The 22,336-nt window shown below is 37.8% G+C and overlaps 1 protein-coding gene across 2 annotated transcripts in view; it reads right to left on the reverse strand.

Moving 5' to 3' along the window:
* Positions 1-1,471: 1,471 nt before the first annotated feature.
* Positions 1,472-22,336, reverse strand: part of MAOB (monoamine oxidase B) — a 116,191-nt gene continuing 95,326 nt past the window's right edge. For both annotated transcript variants that reach the window (XM_045860611.1, XM_045860610.1), the window contains 10 exons: positions 21,229-21,370; positions 19,629-19,778; positions 18,486-18,645; positions 13,892-13,988; positions 12,799-12,852; positions 11,551-11,608; positions 7,864-7,961; positions 4,043-4,154; positions 3,403-3,465; positions 1,472-2,357 (listed from right to left, as the gene is read on the reverse strand). In XM_045860611.1, the coding sequence (XP_045716567.1) occupies positions 2,202-2,357; positions 3,403-3,465; positions 4,043-4,154; positions 7,864-7,961; positions 11,551-11,608; positions 12,799-12,852; positions 13,892-13,988; positions 18,486-18,645; positions 19,629-19,778; positions 21,229-21,370 (1,090 nt within the window). In that variant the 3' untranslated portion in view covers positions 1,472-2,201. The remainder of the gene's footprint in view (positions 2,358-3,402; positions 3,466-4,042; positions 4,155-7,863; positions 7,962-11,550; positions 11,609-12,798; positions 12,853-13,891; positions 13,989-18,485; positions 18,646-19,628; positions 19,779-21,228; positions 21,371-22,336) is intronic.

Below are 22,336 nucleotides of genomic sequence, written 5' to 3' on the forward strand. Positions count from 1 at the left end.
TCAGAATTCTGAATCATCTGAAGAGATTCTGTGGAAGAATGTTCAAGCTTAATGCAAAATTTGATGCAGATTCATTGCTCTACTTGCTCATTTTGAATGTAACAGGCACACAGTACACATCCTCACTCAATGATGTCTACCACCCCTACTGACTGGTATACACTGAAGTCATTGTTCATAAATGTGCATTCCAGTCCACTCTCCTTGGCTACCAGGTTACATCAATGTTGTGTAAACCATTTTCATTATATTAACAATGGCTGGACTTTTTCTGGACAGACCTTCATATATATTTATCTCAACTCTTTTACCCATTGATCCTTTGATGGACACTTACATTGTTCTCATGTCTTGACTATTATAAAGAATGCTGCTACAAACATGGGGTTGCAGATATATCTTCCACATGGTGGTTTTGTTTCCTTTGAATATATTTTCAGAAGTAGTATTACTAAATCATATTGTAGTTCTATTTTTAATTTTTTGAGGAACCTCCTTACTGTTTTCCACAGTAGCTGTACCAATTACATTTCCACCAACAGTGCACGAGGGTTCCCTTTTCTCCACATCCTTGCCAATACTTGCTGTTTGTCGATTTATTGTTGACAGCCATTATGACAGGTGTGAAGTGATATTTCATTGGGGTTCTGATTTAATGGATATGTTGATCTGTAATGTGATTACTTTGGGGGGAAATTTTTTTGGAGGGTAGCATATTCAAGAAGATATACTTATGTCAAGTACATTACATGTTTAGACAGATTCAAAACACAACATTTACAAAGAAATTCTAGTGAGTTCTTTAATTTCCTCATTTTGTCTCTAAATTTCCTATAAATTCATAAATATAAATGTCACTGTAAAATCAGAATCTTTATACTATGATTGATTAATCCTAGGGGATTTCTTAAATTCAATTTATACTAAGGTTAATAAGCTTTATTTTCTAATGAAAAGTATGAGAATGGCCATTTATAGATTTAAAATATATCTTGATAAAAGCTTAGTGAGTTCAGAGTTATGAGTCCTTTCAAATGATATTATTCATTTGAAGAGTAGTTCATATAGAATTTAGTGGAGTGTGAAACTGTAGTTTTAAATTAATTAGTGTACCTAGTAAAAAGCTTTCCACTGATAAGGAATATTAAAGGTTTGATGAAATATTGTGATTATCTTAATAGTTAAAACATCTTGCTTATTAATATGTCAATTATTTTGACAGTTTTTGGGGGTGGTAAAGCAAGGAGTTCTGTCTTTTAGCATCCTTGTCATGTCATTATAAATCATGTACCATGTGTTTGCACACACAGCACCCATAATAGGCCATCTAATCAAAATGCATGCATCATCTAAGCTTCCAGTAAATTTTGACTTAATACTTTAAAGCCACAATTATATGCTTAATATTGTATTGTGATTTAATCTGTCAAAACCTTGAAAGTCATTACCTAAAAAGAAAAAGCAACAGACATCTGGTGAATCAACTTTATTGTGTAACAATAGTAGGAGTAGTACAGTAATAGCACATAACAACTTAGTACAGAGTAAACTCATACAAGAGGGAAACACAAGTAACCATGGCAGGAAGTAGAGGAGGGTTATTGAGGCATACATTCTAGGAGGTGGGAAAGCAATGGACCTGTGTTCTAGTCTCCAAAATATTGAGGTCTATGTGGACCTTGGGAAATTATGTGCCACCTCTCTCAGCTTTATTTGGGTGAACTCTAAAAATATAAGGTGAAGACTAGATGGTCTCTAAGGTCTTCTAGCTATAAAACTACAGGATTCTAAGGACAAATGCAAAAAACTTGAAAGATAAGGATGTTGCCCAGTGAAGAAAGGAGAAGTGCAAAGTCATGGAGGTGGGAAAAAACTAGTTGTTTTTTTTTTGTTTCTTTGTTTTTTGTTTTTTTGTGCACGGGCAAGGTGTGTTGTAGGACAGTAAGGACTTTAAACAAGACTGCTTAACTACTGGGAAGATTCTGGGGGCAACAAATTTGGAAGTGGGCAAGACAGAGTGCTAAACCAAGTAGGGGGCAATAAGCAGGGACCAAAATGAAGAAAGAGATACTGTTTCTTATGGTCAGTTATTTGACTTATCTTCATGCTCCCCATCTCACACTAGAGTCTGTATATCTTTACGGAACTTTACCACAACCCCTTCCCCAAACCCACACACCAAGTAAAGTAAGAAGGGGTGGTTACAGATGCCGCATGAAAAAACCCTTTTTGTGGGCCAGGAAGCCAAGAGCAGTTCCTGAAAAGATGGTAGTCAATCCAATCAGCGTCAGCAGGCCTGGCACTGAGGGCAAATGTCTCTCCAAGAAGGCTGTGGTAATGGGTTGTGCAGGAACATCCTGGGTTCAGAGAACATTTGGTGTCAGTACAAGGCTTGTGAGCTTTGCTCCAGAAAGTCTACATTTCCTCCAGTTCTCCAAACATGACCCACTCTTGTCAACCTCTAGACTGTTAAACATAATATTCTCTCTGATCATAACACTCATTCCCATTTCCTACTGGGGCCTTTCCTTAACTAATTCTGACTCAACCTTCAAGTCTCAGTTTATACCTCACTTCCTCAGAGAGCTTTTCCTGTATCCCCAGGCTAAAATAGTCCCTCTTTTAACATTCTCAGCATGACTTCTTTTTCACAGTTGTGCTTTTTGGTTATCATATTCTCTCAACCACATGTTGAGCTCTGTGAAAGCACTACTGTAGCCTTATCACATTAGTTGGTGCAGAATAGGTACACAATAAGAATTTGTTGAGTTGAATAAATCTATGGTCCACTCAGCCCTCAATCCCATCCCTGACAGGTATTAAGAGAAAAACTTGCACTATCAGGGATATTCTTTTTGACTTCACATTTAATAGAGGAATGACTCTGACCTTTTTCACCCTCATTCTCTACATTACATTTCAGTCTATCATGCATGTGACCTTCCTTCCAGCCTGGAAGACTTACTGGGGTTTTATTACAAAAATAATATTGTATATATTGAAAATGAATTTTTAAAACCTAAATCTGCTCCAATTGATCCCAATCCTTTGCCACTAGACAGAGGATGCTGCTATATCTTACTTTCACTTCCTACCTCCTGTTGAGAATCACCAGATTTAGAGATTTATTCAACAGGCACATGCTTAATTCTTAATATGCCTAGAACTCTCAGATGAAAAATATTGTATTGTTCCTAATAATCTATAATGAATGTGGCAGCTACAAATTTATCAAAGTTCTAAATCTCTCACCTCTGCCCTAACTCAGGCTAGTAAATTTTCATGGGTTGAATCACTTAGGGAAATGTATGTGTATATACTCATATACAAGTTGTGTTCTTTTTGCAAATAATTGTTCTTAAATGACAGAGATTTCAATTCATGAAATAAAATATAACCTACCACAGACTCTGGTTCAGACTGCCAGATTTCATCCTCTGGAATCTTCCTCATGGCATGCAGGATCTGAAAGGAAGGAGTATCCTGGTGAATAATGAAAGTGACACCATATTTTTCCTAATCTGCTCTTTAAAATAAAGGACTGAATCTTGAGATATCCATAAAAAACACCAGGATAACAGCCAACATAGTCACTCAACCTTTAAAAGGGTCCAAAAGGTCTTTCACTGATGGCATAAAAATCTCCAATCATTAGGCTCACCATAAATTTTACTTATGAAACATGATTTAATAGGAATGAGATCAGAGGAATGAATTATCAGGAAACATATTAATGAATTCTGAGTGCTAATAGAAACCTGTTTGGTTCTATAACATTAAATCTAGGTTATTTCTCAAGGAGAGCCATAGTGATCTTTTGTCCTATGAGCTCTTTTCATCTTGGGTGACATGATAAATATTTTTGTTGTTACTTCTGGGTTAAGGTGTTCACTTCATCTGAGACTACTGTTAAAATTGTGTTTCATGCATCTTCAGATGGGAGTTACAGGAGAGTTGGCCTCCAGGATCTCAGACATGTTTGATCTGCTTGTCAGGTCCATAAGTTTCATCTTTCTCCATAGCCCATGACCCCAGGTCCTACCTCTCGGGCTGCTCTCTCCCCAGCCTCTACAGCTCCCTCCATGTAGCCACTCCAGTGTGTGGCAGTCTCTGTGCCTGCGAAATATATCCTGCCCACTGGCTGGCGTAGAACCCTTGAAACAAAAACAAAGGAGTAAAAATGGTTAGTATCAGAGAACCAGAGAACCTTAAATATCAAGTTGGTTGGTTTCCTCAGATTCTAAACATCAGGAGTACATTGTGAATTTTGGCAAAATGTTCATAGGTTCCTCCAGCTCTTACATGATCCTTGTCACAGACAAAATGGAATAAAAGCCAAAGTCCACCCCTGTACCAAAAGCTTACAAGTAAAGGCACTGACATCAATGGAGCATGCATTTGCTTCATCTACATAAAGTCATATATAGCTCCTTTGATGGCTCACTAACTGTTCCCAAGCCAACACATGGCTTAGTTCCCTGTCTGGCTATTCTAACAATGAACTTAGCAAGTCACTTTCTCTAACCAAATTTCCATGTAATTCCAAGGTTATGAAGATAAAACTTTTTGCAGTATTCCAAATGTCATGGACCTTAAGGATAGAGGAAAGCCCTGTGGGAAGGTAATCCTTGCTCAGGCTGGAAGTTACATAGCTAAGATATGCTGTACCTTAGTTTCTATCCTATAAATCGAAGCTAATGATATATAGCCTGACACATGTCCCTGAGAAGGAATAAAGATGAAAAAGGGCATTATCATGTCACTACCAATGCCTTATAAGATGGGGTTTATCTTACTTCTTTCATGTGGTCAAGTTCAGACCAGTGCAGGTGAGTGTTCTTTTCCTCCCCACACTCCATTGCCAAAAGGCATTTTCCTGACACATCTTATGGGACTGAGCATGAAACCTGCCACTCCATAGTCAGAAATATAATCACATCACAAGCCAAAAACAAAAGTAATGCTCTGAGTGGCTTTTCTCTGTTGAAAAGTTAAGTTTTTCATCCCCAGATCTGCTGTATGAGGCAAGAGATCCTATCTACCATTCCAATTCTCCATTTCATCCTCAATATCACCCAGAGCTCAGACATGCAGAACTTTTTCCCAGATATTCCATGAACTTGTAGAATTTTAAGCATTTGCTCATACAGTTTCATCCACCTAGAGTGTATTCCCCAATAGCCTTTCTCTGCTTTCTAAAATCTTCAGATATTATGGATATTATAGGCCTTTTCAGATTTTTCTAGGTAAAGCTAGCCCATCCCTCCCTGGGTCCTCATGGTATTAGTATGCCCCTCTATTATAATACTTACCATAGTGATTATAGTCCTTACCATAGCATTAGAGCAATGTTTGATATTCTCTTATCTCCTCATTTCAATCCCAGCCCATCAATCCTTCACAGCAGAGAGGGCTTTTCTTAGTATCAAAGGTTTCATCACAAGGCTTGGCAAATGGTTGGCATAGCCAATAAACGCTGAATGAAACCATTACTATTGACATATTGTACACTCACCGTAACCAAAAATTAACACAATGGTCCAGTAGCCAATAGGTGGAGCCCTTTGGCCCAAGAATGTTCTCATAATCATCTATCATTTCATTATTATTTTGCCATCTTCAGGAGGGAAAAAAGTGTTAACCAAAGTCATTTTAATATTTTTTTACCAGTTTTCATGGACAGATTAGTCATTTACATTTATTCACACTCTCTTTTAATTATACACTCTGAACAGCCTTTTAGTCACTACTCTACATTTCTTATTTTGTTTAGATTGAACTTTTAGCATCATATTATTGTTTGGTTTAATATTACTCTCATAGTCATAATAATTACTGCTATATCATTAATGCACACCTTGTTACCATCATCAAATACAATTAACTAAACACCAATGAGTTATAACTGGATGTACAACATTGTGAATACTAAAAATTATTGAATTGTGCATTTTGAGCGGGTAAATTATATAGTATGTGAATTATATCTTAATAAAGATGCTAAATAATAACAGACTGATTAACACACTGATTATTGTCTATGATATGCCATTTGTGTTTTCTCATATACCTCCTAAGGAAAGTGAGGTTCAAAGAGGTAAAATGGCCTATCCGGGATGACAAAGTTGGTTATTTTTAGAAGCAGGAGGGGAACGCAAGAGCCTTCACTTTCAGTCTAGAACTCATTTTGCTTTTATAATGCTGTACCCATGTTGGCACTTATATAGTTCTATTTGAAGAATTCTTACTGAGCTTTAATCTCAGTATGAAGAAACTTCTTAAAATGTAAGTGAACCCTCTGACTATCTAAATACCTATTCTTGTGCTGCATTGATTGGTTATATTGATTGGGATTGGTTCTTCAAAGGAATTAAGAGTGAAACACAGGACTTCCAGTCAAGATGGTGGCATAGATAAACACAGCTCACCTCCTCACACAAGCACATCAAAATTACAACTAAAATATAGAACAACCATCACTCACGATCATCAGAAAGCAAGCTGAATGGAAGTCTGGCAACTAAGGAATTAAAGAAACCACATCCATCTAGACTGGTAGGAGGACTGTAGATGCAGAATGGGCTGGTCCCACATCCATGTGTGGTAGATAAAAATTCGGGAGGGATATCTGAGGAGCAAGGAGTTCCAGCCTCACAGTAGGCTCCCCAGCCCAGGATTCCAGTGCCAGGAAGATAGGTCCCATAACTTCTGACTGCAAAAACTAGTGGGGATTGAGTCAGTGGAAGAAACTTCTGGAGTTCCCCTTAAATGACCCACACATGGACTTACTCAGAGTCACTCCCTCTGAGATCCAGCACTGGGGTAGCAGTTTGAAAGGCACCAGTGGCACACAAGGAGGAAATGAAGTGTCTGGCATCAAGGCAGGAGCTGGAGAGAGGTTTCTCTCAGACAGAAGGGAGGACAGAGGCCATTGTCCATTTGCTGAGCCCCCCGCCACCCCCCACAGAACCACAGAGCTGGCAGGCAGGTGCCATATCTGAGACTCTATTAACATGGCTAACAATGTTTGTCCCACCCTAGAGATCCCCTGAGACTCAGCTGCACTCAACTTACAGGCACACACAAACTGTGAACTGTGACTTTTCTATATGAATGGCTGGTCTTGGCTCATGCTTCACAACTTCCTATTCCTATCAAAGAAGCAACAGCTGGCTTCAGTAAGCCCCAAACTCTATACCTCTTGCTAAGGAATTGAAGGACAGATAAAGAGCTTCCCAGGCAAGAAAAAACTAAAGGATTTCATTATCACCAAACTATTATTATATGAAATGTAAAAGGGATTTATTTAAGAAAAAGAAGATCAAAATTTTGAACAATAAAGTGGCAAAAATACCCATCTGTCAACAATTGAGTTTAAGAAACAAAGTAAGCATACAAGAACAGAGACATAATTATGGATAAGGAGAGGGTTTTGATGATTGCCAGATGGGAGGTGGGTATGGGGGAATGGGTGAGGAATTGACAAGATTAAGAAATGCAAATAGGTAGTTAAAGAATAGCCATGGGGATGTAAAGTACAGTATAGGAAATGGAGTACCAAAGAACACATATATATGACCCATGGACATGAACCATGATGTGGAGATTGCCTGAAGGAGTGGGGATGCTGGGTAGAGGGGGTCAAAGGGGGAAAATTGCGACAGCTATAATAGCACAACCAACAAAATATAATTTATAAAAAGAGTGAAAGTCACCCCCATGTTGCATAATTATGATTTCTTTCATGAGATTCACAAGATACAAATAAAATTGGGCAGTTTTAAAAACATTTCCAAGAAACAGAAGAGCTATTATATAAACCTATTTAGAGTTTGAATTCAACTTAGCACACTGTCACTCTACCTTCCATATTGAGTCAGGATCCCTGGGGGGAAGTAGGTCGTGTAGCAGCCTCCTGAGTACTGATCCTCACACCAGTTCTTCTCTTCATAGTGCACTGGCTGCAAGGCAGAGTGTAAAAAGGTCAAAGGAAACTCAAAGGAAACTATCTACTCTAGAACAAATGAAATACATTCCTATAGGCTTCATATTAAAGAACCACTAAATGTCTGAAATACTTCCTTATTTTCATGATGTTTTTAGAGATTTGTCTTTGGGCAGGTAAATACCCTTGGTAATAAACTTCCAAGAAATTCTGACTTCAGAAAGTTTTCTCAATTTGTTCATATAAAACTTAGGTACTATCCATAAAACACAATGGTCAAGTTCCATTTTTTAAATTGGTCTTAACTAATAATAAGTTGTACTGCCTAATGGTTTCAAGACAGGTTTTTAGAAGGATTTATGCTTCTGTAGCTATTGGAGTAGGAAAAAGCAAAAAAAAAAACTGTCAAGGGAAAAGGATGATTAGATTCATGTTTTTGGTGGAATTGAGCTTTGTTGAAGGAAGCTAGACAGACAAATTAATGTTTTCATGCAATGTAAGCAATTCTGGTTTTTGTAAACAATTATTTGTAAACAATGAACAGGGAAAACATTAGATGATATTTTGCAAAGCTCAAGCTTTTAATTTATATAACCAAATGTATACATTATCATTAAGCATGATTTTAAAAAGATAAAATCAACATGGAAAGTTTTAAGAAAAAAATTCTTTTAGAGGAGAGCAGTGGGGGGAAATTGGGACAACTGTAACTGAACAACAATAAAAACAAAAGTCAAAAAATAGATTTTGATAAAACATTTTGTTTAAAAATTTTGCAGCCTGGTCAATAATGTCGTAATAACTCTGTGTGGTGCCAGTTGGGTGCTGGAGATGTCAGAGAGAGTGCTTTGAGAAGTATATGGTTGTCTGACCACCATGCTGTGCACTTGAGATGAATGCAAAGTAATGTTGAACGTAGGCTGTAATTGGAAAAAATAAAATAAAATAAAATAAAATGGAAAATTCCAGAAATAAAAAAAAATTGCAGCCATATAGAACTTTGGGTACTCATTTGTAATGTCTCCTATTTACAAAGCACTAGGCACTTCCTAAGGGGTATAAGTTGCTCCAGGCCTCTTGTGGTGTTCCCATGTCTTATGGCCAACCTTCTTCTGTCTCTGCATCAGATGGTGACAAGCACCTCATGAGCACCTTTCTCTGGCTGTTTCCTGCCAATTAGAATAAAGGATGGACTTCATCTTTCACCTTTCCAGGACTTGCTTCCTTCTGTGCAATAGACAACAAAGGGAGAGTAAAGCAAGTTCCCCTCTTTATGCCAAGAGGAAACAAGGACAGGAACAACTCATTTTTATCATCAGCAACTAATCATTCATATTCTTCATAGGAAAATAGACTTTTCCAAATTAAAAATGATCAACTTCCTTGGAAATCTGAGAACAACTGATTTCCTCCACAACTAAGGTTCAGCAAACAACTACCTAACAGGTTGTTAGAATAATTTTAATTTCAAACTGTGTAAACCTGTTAGTGCCTCAGAATGTAACTTAAAAAAAATTGGAGTATGTACCAGAGTGAACTCTCTTGAACAGTGTTTGTAAACAGAAAACCCAGTAATTCTTAACAGATGTGAATTACACACACACACACACACACACACACACACACACACACACATACACACACACACACGTATATCTGTGGTTTTGCTGGTTCACTCACACTACCATTAAGCTGAGTCTATGCTCATACTTAAACTTGCTAAATGGTATATGAAAGCAAAAAATGAAACAAAACACATTCATTATTATTATGTTTTCATCTAAATGAATCAATTAATTATTCTTGTTCATTTGCTGAGAAAGAACTCCCAAAATACTTAAGAACCCATGTTGCACTTATATCAACTACAGGGTAAAATTGCTTTAAAAATGAATGAAAATGAAAAATTCAAATGTCTCAACAACTTGACTAGAAGGAAGCAAGTCACTGCAAAATTGAACAAGATTAGTGTTAGAATAATGAGATTAAGCCATGTAGTTGCTCAACTAGGTCATGGTGTACACTGAAGAAATTTGTATTTAAGAGGCTTAACAAGCTAAACATTCTTAGCCTCCTCATTAGATTTTTCTCATACTTTAACTGCTCATTTTTCATTAGTTTCCTTTGCCTTCAAATGCTTCATGGATAACTGGATTTAATAATGGCTTTCAAAAGATGATTTAATCCATGTCAAAACATTAAAAACCTAGCAATCTAGTAAATTTAATAAGAACACTGACCTACTCCTTTAAATATTGATGAGGGAGGCAGTTAGGGCTACTGGTTATGAGTACATTGGACCTTCTGACTATTATCAGACGCCCTTCCCCAATGCCTCCTTACACCACTGCATTCTACCTTTGACCACCTCCAGAGTTCTACCAGTTTAACTTGAAGATAAGTTTCCTCAGGCTACTTTTTAAAAATTTTTAATTGTTGTTCAAGTACAGTTTTCTACCTTTTACCCCCACCCCTCCCCAGCCCTTCTCACCTCCCTCCCATTTCCACCCCCTCCTTGTTATTGTCTGTGTGTCCTTTATACTTGTTCCTGCAAACCCTTCCCCTCTTCCCCTGAAATTCCCTCCCCTCTCCCCTCTGGTCACTGTCAGCCTGTTCTCAATTTCAGTGTCTTTGGTTATATTTTGCTTATTTGTTTGTTTTGTTGATTAGGTTCCACTGCTAGGATTATATCCTGAGAACCCTGAAACATCAATCCAAAAGAACCTATGTACCCCAATGTTCATAGCAGCACAATTTACAATAGCCAAGTGCTGGAAGCAACCTAGGTGCCCACCAGTAAATGAATGGATCAAACAACTATGGTACATTTACACAATGGAATTCTATGCAGCAGAAAGAAAGGAGTTCCTACCCTTTGTGACAGCATAGATGGAACTGGAAAGCATTATGCTAAGCAAAATAAGCCAGGCTGTGAAAGACAAATACCATATGATCTCACCTTTATCAGCCCGATAAATACTTTCAAAGTTGTCTAGAAAACCCTGCTGAGGGGGCTCACCTTGAGTCAATCAGCATGTCTTTTCCTGTAACTCCTAATGTTCAAGGGTAAAACAAGGCAAAAAGGAATGTGCAGAAGGGACAGGCCACCCTATCTTTACCCATGAGACAGTGAGGAGTGGAGTGGGTGTTAAGAAATGTTTATATGCTAGTTTATGTATGTAAATGAGACTCTTGTGTCTTTACAAGATCAGCAGAGAAAGAAAAAGTTCTTTTCATCCCTATCCTGGCTGCTAGGATGTAGGATCTCACTAGGGATAGCAGAAGCACCCCTCTTCTACCCCCTGACAAAGCTAGGAGCAGAATAGCCAAATGCTCTGCTCCAGGAAGGGCTTTGATCTCAGGGACAAGCATAGCACCACCCGAATCCCAGCAATGTTGCAGGGTTCCTTAGCTTCCACCAACACACCCAGGACCCAAACTCTTTGGGCCAACTTATAAGTTGATCAGCCCTGTACAGACCCCTTCAAGAATGTATCAGGGAAAACATGAGCTTTAGGGCCCTACTGATGAACCTAACCCTGCTAGTCCCTTGAATACAGAGCAAGATCTCTATCCCTCAGGAAAAGGTTGGGAAGCAGCCTTACCTGCAAAGCTTCTTGGGAGCCCAAAACTTTTGCATAGAGATCACAAAGTTTATTCAACCTACGGTGGTGGGGGGGGGCAAAAGTGAAAATGAAGGAAGTGAAAGAAAACAGAAAGAGGCATTTATCTCCACATTGAAGACTGTAAGCCATTGCTTCCACTTGACATTTCAATTTCATTTTTCAAAACAAGGCACTTTGTTCTATTTCAAATGTTTTAAATCTATGTCACAAATAGTATTAAAGAAAATAAAGTGAGGCATTGCCTAAATCACTGGGAGCACATGGTAATTTGTTCATTCATTCTAAAAAGCACTGTGGCCCTGGCTGGTGTAGCTGAGTGGATTGAGCACCGGCTTGTGAACCGAATGGTTGCTGGTTCAATTCTCAGTCAGGGCACATGCCTGGATTGTGGGCCAGGTCCCCAGTAGGGGGTGCATGAGAGGAAACCACACATTGATGTTTCTCTCTCTCTCTCTCTCACCATTCCCTTCTAAAAGTAAATAAATAAAATATTTACAAAAATAAATAAAAAGCATTGTGTACCTCTTAAGTGTTAGTCAATCTGCTAAACACTGGTAGGAACCAGACATAATCCTTACTCACTCCCTTCCTGCTCCATTGCAAAGCAATGGGCAGAGTGGAAAAAGAAGGCAGCAGGAATAGCTTTAAATTCTGCTTCTGCCTCTTATGTACTATAAGCTCTTGAGCAGGTTACTTAAGCTCTCAGAGCTTTAGTTTTAACAAACTTACAATATTTTTTTTGTTAATGATGTAAAACAGTGTGATCCAAGCAGCAACATCAACCAGGAACTGGTTAGAAGTGCACTCCTCCCCAGGTAAATTTTCAGCTCCTGGACTATATCTATTTTAGTATTCTAAGGTGTTACATGTATTGTGTATTATCCATAACTTCTTGCATGGTATCTTATGTACAATAAACTCAATAAATATTAATTTAAATACTTGGTTCTTAAGTTATAAGCACTGTGACTTAATACAAAACCATTATAAAGAACACAACACACATGTAACATTGGAAACACACATATTATTAGGAAGTATTTAAGTTAAAAAGTTAAGTAAAATTGCAAGGCAGTCAAGTAGGTAGAAAAGAATAAAAAAGGCAGGAAAAGAAGAGAGGGATGGGAAAGAGAGGAAAAGGGGTTGGAAAGAAGGTAGAGTTATAGGAAGGAATTAAGAAAAGAAGGGAGGGAAGGAAGGGAGAAGAAAGAAGAGACACTTTCTTACCTTTCTTCTTTGCTAAGACATGCCAGTTTTCTGGCTTTGTGGGCAAGGATAAATCTAAAACATGCAAACAAGAATAAAAGGGGGGACTTAATTGTGGCTTTCATCTTGGCCTCATTTCTATAGCTACATATGTGCCTAGTATATAAGTTAAAAATAAACCAGACGAAACAAATTACACAGTAGTTATTTCATGTTCAATGTTTTACTGTTTGTGTGTTATATTCCTGACACTGAAATATACCTTTTAGCTTTAGGGATTCAATGCACTAAAGATAGATCACTGGCCATGATTTCTGCCTAGGGTAAATACTATGACTGATCTACTTTTCCCTACATGACTGGTAGTTGACAGGAATGAGCCCTGGGTCTTAAATGCCTAAGTAAGGCATGTCTAAGCCTTTCCAATTTCATCCAGCCCTTTGGTTCTATGTACACAATGGTGTCTCCCTAGTGCCCAGTCCTCTAGAAGCTGCCTCCATTTGTAGCCCTATGATTGTTTTCAGCCTTACAACAATTGGTTTCGATCTCCCACCCCTGACCCTTGGCTCTGTCTGAAATAAACTCATACATATTCTAGAGCCCATATTAATTTTGAGTGCTCCGAGTGACTACCTTTCTAGGCCAGGTTCTGTCCCCCGACATTTCCTCCATCTATGTTCATCTTCCTTGCCAAGCTGAGGACGGGGCTGGTCTTGGCTCCTCTCTAGTAGGACTTGGAAAATCTCAGCATCCCACATAAATACCACTGACGTTCACATAAGCTCACACAAGAAGCCCTCTTAGTAAAGCACCCTAAGTCAGGTCTTTATATCATGCTTTCATGAAAGATAGCTTACCAAAATATATCACCAACCCTAGCACTAAATATGAAGCAGAAAATTAATGTAACAAATTTTAAAATGTTGTTCTAACTTCTTTCTAAATATTCATTCATTGGAAAACACTATTTAAAAATCATTTTTCTACTGAAGGATTAGGAAAATAACACCATTATGTAAAATATTATTTTTAACAGTTTGGGGTACATTATTAATAATATGGCAATACACTGCCAATGCCAAATAGCATTCACACAACCGTAACTGTGCCTTACCCAATTATGGAGGGATAGTTGCCATCAGGTTTGGTATCATCCAACGTATAGGCAACTGGAGCTTCTTCTCCTTCAATAATCATGGTTCCACAGTAATCTTTGATAACAGGAAAATGAAAGAAGATATTCATCATCCTATCAAGCTACCCATGGCAGTTACAATGAGCACACATTTTTCAACTTCAAAAGGCCAAAGGCTGAATATAAGATATTATACTCGCAATATATGAAGGCAAACCAAACTGATGTCAAAGAAAGGCGAAGTAGCCAATATTTTGTGGAAAATATCAAACTGTAGACCCTTGTCTGCAAAGAATAAAGCAATGGGATATTATGAATTAGTCTAGGCCATCATGTAATGAAATCTTGTTTTCCTTGTCATTAATACTCATGTCTTCTATTTTCTCTTCCATAAGAAATCAGATAAAATCAAAGATGTTTGAAAGAAATACTAGTCCATTACTATGAAACAGAAGAAACTGAACATTCACATTCTATGAGGAGCCACTTACTCTATATTAACTAGTTTTTTATTATCTGGACATAGGGCAGAGAGAATATGGTTAATTAAAATTCACAGAGTTCCAAACTCTCATTTCAAACACAACCTCCAGAACAACTTGGAAAACAATTTGAGCTCATTCTGGACAAAGGCCTTGTCTCATTTCCCACACGAACAAAATATATGCAATTTCAACAAAAGACTGACAAAGCAATGGTGTAAATGTCAGGGCAGAATTTGAAATGTTATAATAATATCTTGCTACAGTGCATCCTTCTTCCTGCTCCATCATTTACTTGCAAATTGAGGTTCTTTTAACAAAATTATAGTGCAAGACTCTGGAACAAATGTTGTATAGAATATCAAATAAAAGGATTTCAAAATGATGAAGAAAAAACATAGAAAGAACTTTGAGGGTATGCATTGCCCTGACCTGCAAATGAGCAGACACACCTGTAGGCCATTTTACCTGCAGTTGCTTCTCTTTCTCTCCTCCCACATTCCTTCCCACTGTGCATCCATGATAATCAATGTCCCAGTCAGCCACTGGGTTGAGGGGCATCTGTATACCCCTCAGGCATGCTGAGACAGAAAAAAAACATTGAGAAAAACTCAAAAGTGGGATGGAGAAATATTTAAAATACATCTGGGAATTTAAGAAGATTTAAGAATACAAAAGAAATAGCTAAGGAATCACCTGTTATAAGAAGACAGAAAGAGAGAAAAACAGGACAGGATGTGATAAGAGAACAGAACAAATGCCCACTGATCACATGGGGGTTGCTGGCTTGGATGGATTGATAACAGAGGATGCCTGGCTGTCTGTGGTGGAGGTCCTGCTTTCTGGGTAGAGGGACTCTTAGTCATTTCTTTTCTAGTGTAAAGCTGCCCTCTGAGCCATGCAGGTGCACTGGGCAGAAGAGAATAAACACAGGGCAAAGGAAAGAGTCATGCTTAAGCTAGGACAAACCATGTGGTAACAGTGTAGGTAGAAAGCTCAGGAGCTTTCCCATGCAAGGGGACTTTCTGTTAGCTTGGTCCAGCCTCACTCTATAAAAGGAAAGGGCATTCAAGAATGTCCAGGCATTTAATGAATCCTTTACTAAGAGTAACAATGACAAAAACAGTAAGAAAAAACAAACAAAAAGGAACTCTTAGGGAAAAAAGACAAGGAGTACAAGAAATTTCCCCCAAAGTGGCAAGTAACATCCTCAGGGAGAAAAGAGATGTTGTAGCTATGGGAGGTGATAAAGAGAAATATTCAGAATAAAATAATTCACTGGAGGCTTTTTGAGTGTGGGGGTGTAGAATTTCTAAGCAAATAATCACATTCATCTGGAAGAATAACTGAAGTTTGCCAAGGACAAAATTACAGCAAAAATAATGAAGAGAAAATGCCTCATCAGATATAAAACATATAAGGCTGCAGTGATAAAAATAGTACAGTACTACCATAGGACTAGTTATATAATTTTTTTACATACAAAGTGGGATGTGCACACCTGGATTGCACATCCAGATAATGGAGGAAGATATCAGAAATTCTTAGGTTTTAATTTTAGCCTTTCAAAAAGCATATTTTGTATATTTTATAATTATAAAATGCATTTTCAGAGATCCATGTGTATAATTTAGAAATGAATATATTCAGTGGTAATTGGTGTTTAAAATATATTTTATATACAGGGATATAAAATATTACCTGTTATAGGTAATATTTAGCATTTTCTGGGATAATCTACAAGCAATAAAGAACTGGCTAAGGCTGTCTGTATCAAAATGCAAAAAGTTGCCTTATCTTTAATAACTAAACCATACTTCACTTAGAAAACAACAACAACAGAAAAAACAAACAAATAAGCAAAACTCTGGAATACTTGGCTGCTGAGTAACCAATATGTGATAGTCATTGTGCTAGGGTTGTTTGGGCTGCAAAATTCACTCCCTTTTATCTGGTTAGCTCAATATTCCCTGAGCTTTTGTGTTACTCATTAATCACAGTGTCTTCAGCAGTGGCATGGATGGTCTTTCACAAAGTAAACACCCTTTTATAAAACTCAACTTTATCATATTTCATTCTCTTATAAAATCCTTCAAGATGTTATCAAATCACTTATCTATGTAACAGGAATCATCCTGGATGTGAGTTTCTTCCCTGTGTTTCCACAATAGCCTAGGTAACACTGACACTGAACTCAGTACATTGTCATGCAATTATCAGTTTACATGATTGTCTCCCTCTGGAGTCTGGATTTTCTGGTCAAGGAAACATGACTTTGAATTCCCAATGCCTAGCATAGAACCTGTCATAGAATAAGTGTTTGATATTTGTCAGTGTTTGAAGAAATATATTAATATAGTAACTTAAAAAGATATTAAAAATGCTTTTGTGAGGCTTTCATGTCCACAACCACTTTTTAAAGTGTAACTCAAAACTCATTACCAACCATGACTAAGTTATACCAAGCCTCTTCTTAAGGGTGGAAAACATGAGTTTTCTTTCTGATACTACTATCTAACAATGAACTTGCCCAGCACATAGCAGGCCTAAGATGGAGGTTTGTAGACATCAATTAAAAGTTATAGATTCTCTCCACAAATAAAGGTATTCAAGTCATAAGACAAAAATCTCTATCCCATGGTCCTAAACCCAATCAACTTGCTATCAGCCAGCTATCTAAATGGGGCACCTGGATTGTAAGAGGAAGGAACTTAGCAGCAGTACGCTCGTTCTTCACAGTGGGTCACTACACATTGTCCTTTTCACAAGGTGGATTATTTGCTTAACTGATGCACCAATTCAACAGTAGTCCTAAATAGGATTTGTCGTAAATCTGGAGAATTAGGAGGTTATGATGTGACTGGAAAAAGTATATATACAGGAAGAACTGACCTAACGTAAAGTTGTGAAACTTTCCCCCTTTGCCTCAAACATAATTTCTCCCTTTTCTGCAGTCTACTTCCTCATTTCAGTCCATCCTTCCCTGTACTCTCAGTCCCAGGTACTGACTATTTATACCATGACCTCCTCTTAGAAGAAAAGTAGATGTGATAAGTGTAAATGGGATAAGACTCTAACATTGTGCTATCCAATACGGTAGCTACTAGTTGCATGTGGCTTTTTACATTTGAATTTAAAACAATTCAAGTGAAATAAAATAGAAACGTAAAATTCCTCAGTCTTATTAGCTACATATCAAGTATTCAACACCCACATGTGATTAGTGGGTGCCACATTAAACAAAGCAGTTCTAGAACATTTCCATCATTCCAGAATCTAGCACATTAGTGAGCATCCCTACAATGTTGTACCCAATAGAGTAACACACTTGTTGAATATATATAAATGAATAAATTGATTGAATTTAATTTAGTAAAATATTGACACAAGTGAGAACTTCCTGGAAATTTTCAGAACCCCCACCTTTCTGAATAGCTCTGTAAACTCATATTTTTATTTTTTATTTTTTCAATTAAAGTTTATATACAAGATTATTTTTTATTAGTTTCAGGTGTACAGCATAGTGATTAAGTAATCATATTACTTTATAAAATGCCCCCCTGATATTTCAAGTACCCACCTGGCACCATACATTAAACTCATACTTTTTAAAAAAAGAATTTATTTATTTATTTTTAGAGAGGGAAGGGAGGGAGAAAGAGGAAAAGAGAAACATCAATGTGTGGTTGCTGGGGGCCATGGCCTGCAACCCAGGCATGTGCCCTGACTGGGAATCAAATCTTCAATGCTTTGGTTCACAGACCGCACTCAAACCACTGAGCTATGCCAGCCAGGGCTAAACTCATACTTTTAAAAAATGTATTAGAAAATTTTAATAACCTATCTTCACAATATTTTGTGGGAGGATTAAATAAACTTTATATTGAATTATAAAAAGTTGGTCATGTTCTAAGGGAAGATAATTCCATGAGTTTGTGCCAATACATTTTATTTGATAGAATTGTTCTTAGAACCTGGACTAACATTTTATGCCTAGCATTCTAACAAAAATAGTTACATGCAAATGTGTATCTTTGCATGAAGTTTCTTAGACTTTCTCCCCAACATCTTTATTTAAGGAAAGTACTCACCCTTTTTCCTCCAAAAGGGCTCTTTATAATAAACAATACACTTGATGACCGAACCCAAAGGCACACGTGTAATCAGCTGGTTTCTCATCATTGGCAGAGGGGGACTGAAATGAATCTTCATGCCCAGAGCAGGAGGAATAGCACTAATCACGTATTTAGCCTGGAAGGAAAAAAAAAGTTTATAAAAATTGTTGGTAGGTTGTGCTTTTTTCTTAATGTTTCTCCCTCATTTCACTCTTCTCTACACTTCAGTCTCTTCTAAACAGAGAAACTGGGAGGATATTGTTAGATCCAAAATGTGCCCTTAGTGTTCTGGAGTTCAAAATCTCTGATGACTTCCCATCACACTTGGAGTCAAAATCAAGTTCCTCAGTCACTTCCAAGACCATAAGTGAAATGGACCCCTGTTATGTCTCTAATCTCACCTCTTGTTACTCTTCCCCTCATCCCTTAATTCTGCCACTGTGACCACATTGCTGTTCCTTCATCATGCCAGGGTTGCTTCTGGCTCAGAGCTTTAGCACTGGCTGTTCTGTCTACTTGGAATGTTGTTCCCTCAGGGAGTCACATGGCTCAGTCCCTTATCTCTTTTGGTTCTGTGCTCAAATATCACCTTTTGAGTGAATTTTTCCTTGATGACCTATTTAAAATAATATGACCAGTTGCCCTACCCCACCTTCTTGCAGACTCCCTGAGCCCCACTTCCCTGTTTGATTTTTTCCATACTACTTATCACTATCTGGCATACTCTATATTTTAACTATATATTTGATTATGGTCTTTCTCCTTCACCAGAATGTAAACCATATGAAGACAAAGAACTTTATCTGTTTTGTTCACTGTTCTGCCTCCAACTCCTAGAATAATGCTAGGCAGATAGGAGGCACTTGATATATATCAAATATTTTCTTTGTTTTTCTAATTATGTAGGACCCCAATACAGAGGGTTGATAAAATATGTTTTTATAACCCACCCCCACTCAAAAATATTCTGGTTCTCTTTTCTTTTCTTTCAGATAGAGTTAGTTTTTTCACTTTTGGCAAAGGAATTGTCCAGGAAGTCTGGAATATTCTTGGCTTATTTAAGCTTTGATTATCTATGAGACTCTGGTCTTTTCCCCTTAGTTTAAGACTCTTGGATACCTCATACACCTCATGATTTAGGGTCTCCACAAGGACATTTTCTCCTGTCTGGTCAATGTGGGTCACAGGCCTCTCCAGCTTCACTCGATCCCCAAGAAGGTCCATTATCCGCTCACTCACTTGACCAGATCCACCCACAAACTTCCTTTCCTGAAAAAAAAAAAGATTATAGAAGTATGTAGGAAATATTGGAATAGGTATAGATTGTTAAATTGGTAGTCTTCATCATATATATTTTTGTGAGACACATAAAATTTATTTTGCTGTCATGAATAGCATCTTTTACTGCTGTTGTCTAACTACTGGTTGCTGGATTTTGAAAAAATTACAGATTTTCTAATTGTCATGTTCCAGGTAATACAGATTTTCAAGCTCCAACCTCAGCTGGACAACCTTACCCTAACCCCATGTCCCACCTGTCTGGTCACTATATTTGCTCTATGTATTATCTGCATCTTTTTGTTAGGTTGTTGGGTCTGGTGAAGCTATTGACTAAAGTTGGGCTACCACTGGTGTGAGCCTGTTTTCCCCATCCTTATTACTCAGGCTTAGAATTTCCTTGGCCCACCCATTGCCAGACTAGCCTACTCCTTGTTGCAAGCTGTCCACTTCATCCTGAGTCAGATGCCTGCTGCTTCTGTGGCCACTGCATCATCTGCCCTGATCCCTTGTAAAGCTTCCAAATGTTCTGTACGGTTGTGTACACAGTTGAGCCGACTGTCTCTTCCTAAATTTTCAGTTCAGTTAATTATTAAAAGAATTTATTTATTTATTTTTAGAGACAGAAGGGAGGGAGAAAGAGAGGGAGAGAAACATCAATGTGTGGTTGCCTCTCATGCACACCCTACTGGGGATCTGGCCTGCAACCCACTCATATGCCCTGACTGGGAATCAAATTGGCAACCCTTTGATTCACAGGACAGCACTGAATACACTGAGCCACACCAGGCAGGGCTAATTTTTTAAAAGACTGTTTCAAATAGGTTTAAAAATTGGAAGGAAGAAGAGAATGAGGAGAAGGAGAAGAAGAAGAATATGAGGAAGGAAAAAAGAAAAAAAAGAGGAGAATGAATATGGGGAAGTGGGTATGGAATAAGAAGGAATGGAAAGGAAAATGACTACCAAGCAGATTATATAAGAACTCTTGTCCACTTCCCTCTGTGCCAAACACAGTGTCTTATACAATGCTGGGGAAATAGGTAATGAGTGAATTCCACATGTTTGTGTGTTTTAAGTTGAAAATGCATTTCTGACTTTTTGTTGACTTTTCCAAGAAGTACTCAAGCTATGTTCATCAGATGTTCTCCTATAAGCTTATCAAATAATAATTGAATGTACACCTGAATGGAAAATTATGAAAGTATATAGAAGAGAATAGCCCACTCTTAAATTTACATTGGCTGCTGGGTTCTCACATTGGGTACCTAACAAACAGACTGTCCCTCACAAAAGCCACCTTGAGCTGCCATGATAAAGTCCTAAGAGCTACAAGGCTCCCTGCTGATGACTGAAGAGCAATGTCAATCTTTCATTTAGGCAGTGATGGTTTTCTGTTAGAATGGTGGGTACCATGGATACCATGGGTACCATGGATAGGTACCTGCCCTCCATTTGTTGTTGAGATGATCCTGGTTGTGCCCCCACACTGCTTCACATACCAGAGGAACCACAGAGCAGAAATTTCATGGGTCTCTGCAGTAACACACAGGTTCACAAAGAGAGTAGCAAGCTTCTTTGCAGATCTACTCAGGAAGAAACAAGAACAAAATTGGCAAATGCAAAAGTAGAGCATCATTTTAATTCTATGGAAATTATTCAACCAATAAATTTACTTGGCTACATTTGGCACAACTTAGCAAGTCACAAAAATTGTTACTAGCATCCTGTATTATAAAACACGAGGTCAGAAATGTGGGGAATATGAGAATTATTTCCCCTTAACAAAACATCCAATCCATCAGAAAGTCCTATTGTCTTTCACCATATCACTCCACCTTCATCAATCCAAATTAGCATCCTTTGTTGCCAGGAGTATTGCAATTGTCTCCTCCTAACCAGTCTCTCTACCTCCACTTGTCCTCATCTGGTATCTATTCATTACACTCAAAGTCAGAAACATTTTATCTCCGTCCCCTCCCTTGTGTCCTTTCTAAAGTGTAAATCAAGTCATGCAATTCCTTTGCTTAAAACCAGCCAGTGGCATCCTATCAAAGCCAGAATAAGATTCAGATCTTTTATGATGGCCTCCAAAGTCCTAAGTGAGGTAGCCTATACCTACTTACTCTATCTCTTACTGTATACTCTCTATTTATTCTAATATCTCTTCAGAAAGATGACCTCATTTTTTTAGTTTTATTTATTTATTTATTTATTTATTTATTTATTTATTTATAGAGAAAGAGGAAGGAGGGGGGAAAGAGAGGAAGAGAGACATCAATGTGTGGTTGCCTCTCATGCGGTCCCAACCAGGGACCTGCTCTGCAATCCAGGCATGTGCCCTTGAACTGATGGCCCATTGGTTCGCAGGCTGGCACTCAATTCTCTGAGCCACATCAACCAGGGCCAAAAGATGAACTCTTATATGTCTATGAAAATGAGTACTGACTTCCACGTTCTCAGCACCCCCAGCATCTTCTGTCATTTTACTACAGTGGAGTTATCATTAGAACCCTTTCACCTTCTTAAATTGCCTTAATTATTGTTTTATT

This window comes from Phyllostomus hastatus, unplaced genomic scaffold (assembly GCF_019186645.2).
Source record: "Phyllostomus hastatus isolate PE091 unplaced genomic scaffold, TTU_PhHast_1.1 phas_scaffold_200, whole genome shotgun sequence".
In the NCBI taxonomy this organism is placed as follows: Eukaryota; Metazoa; Chordata; class Mammalia; order Chiroptera; family Phyllostomidae; genus Phyllostomus; species Phyllostomus hastatus.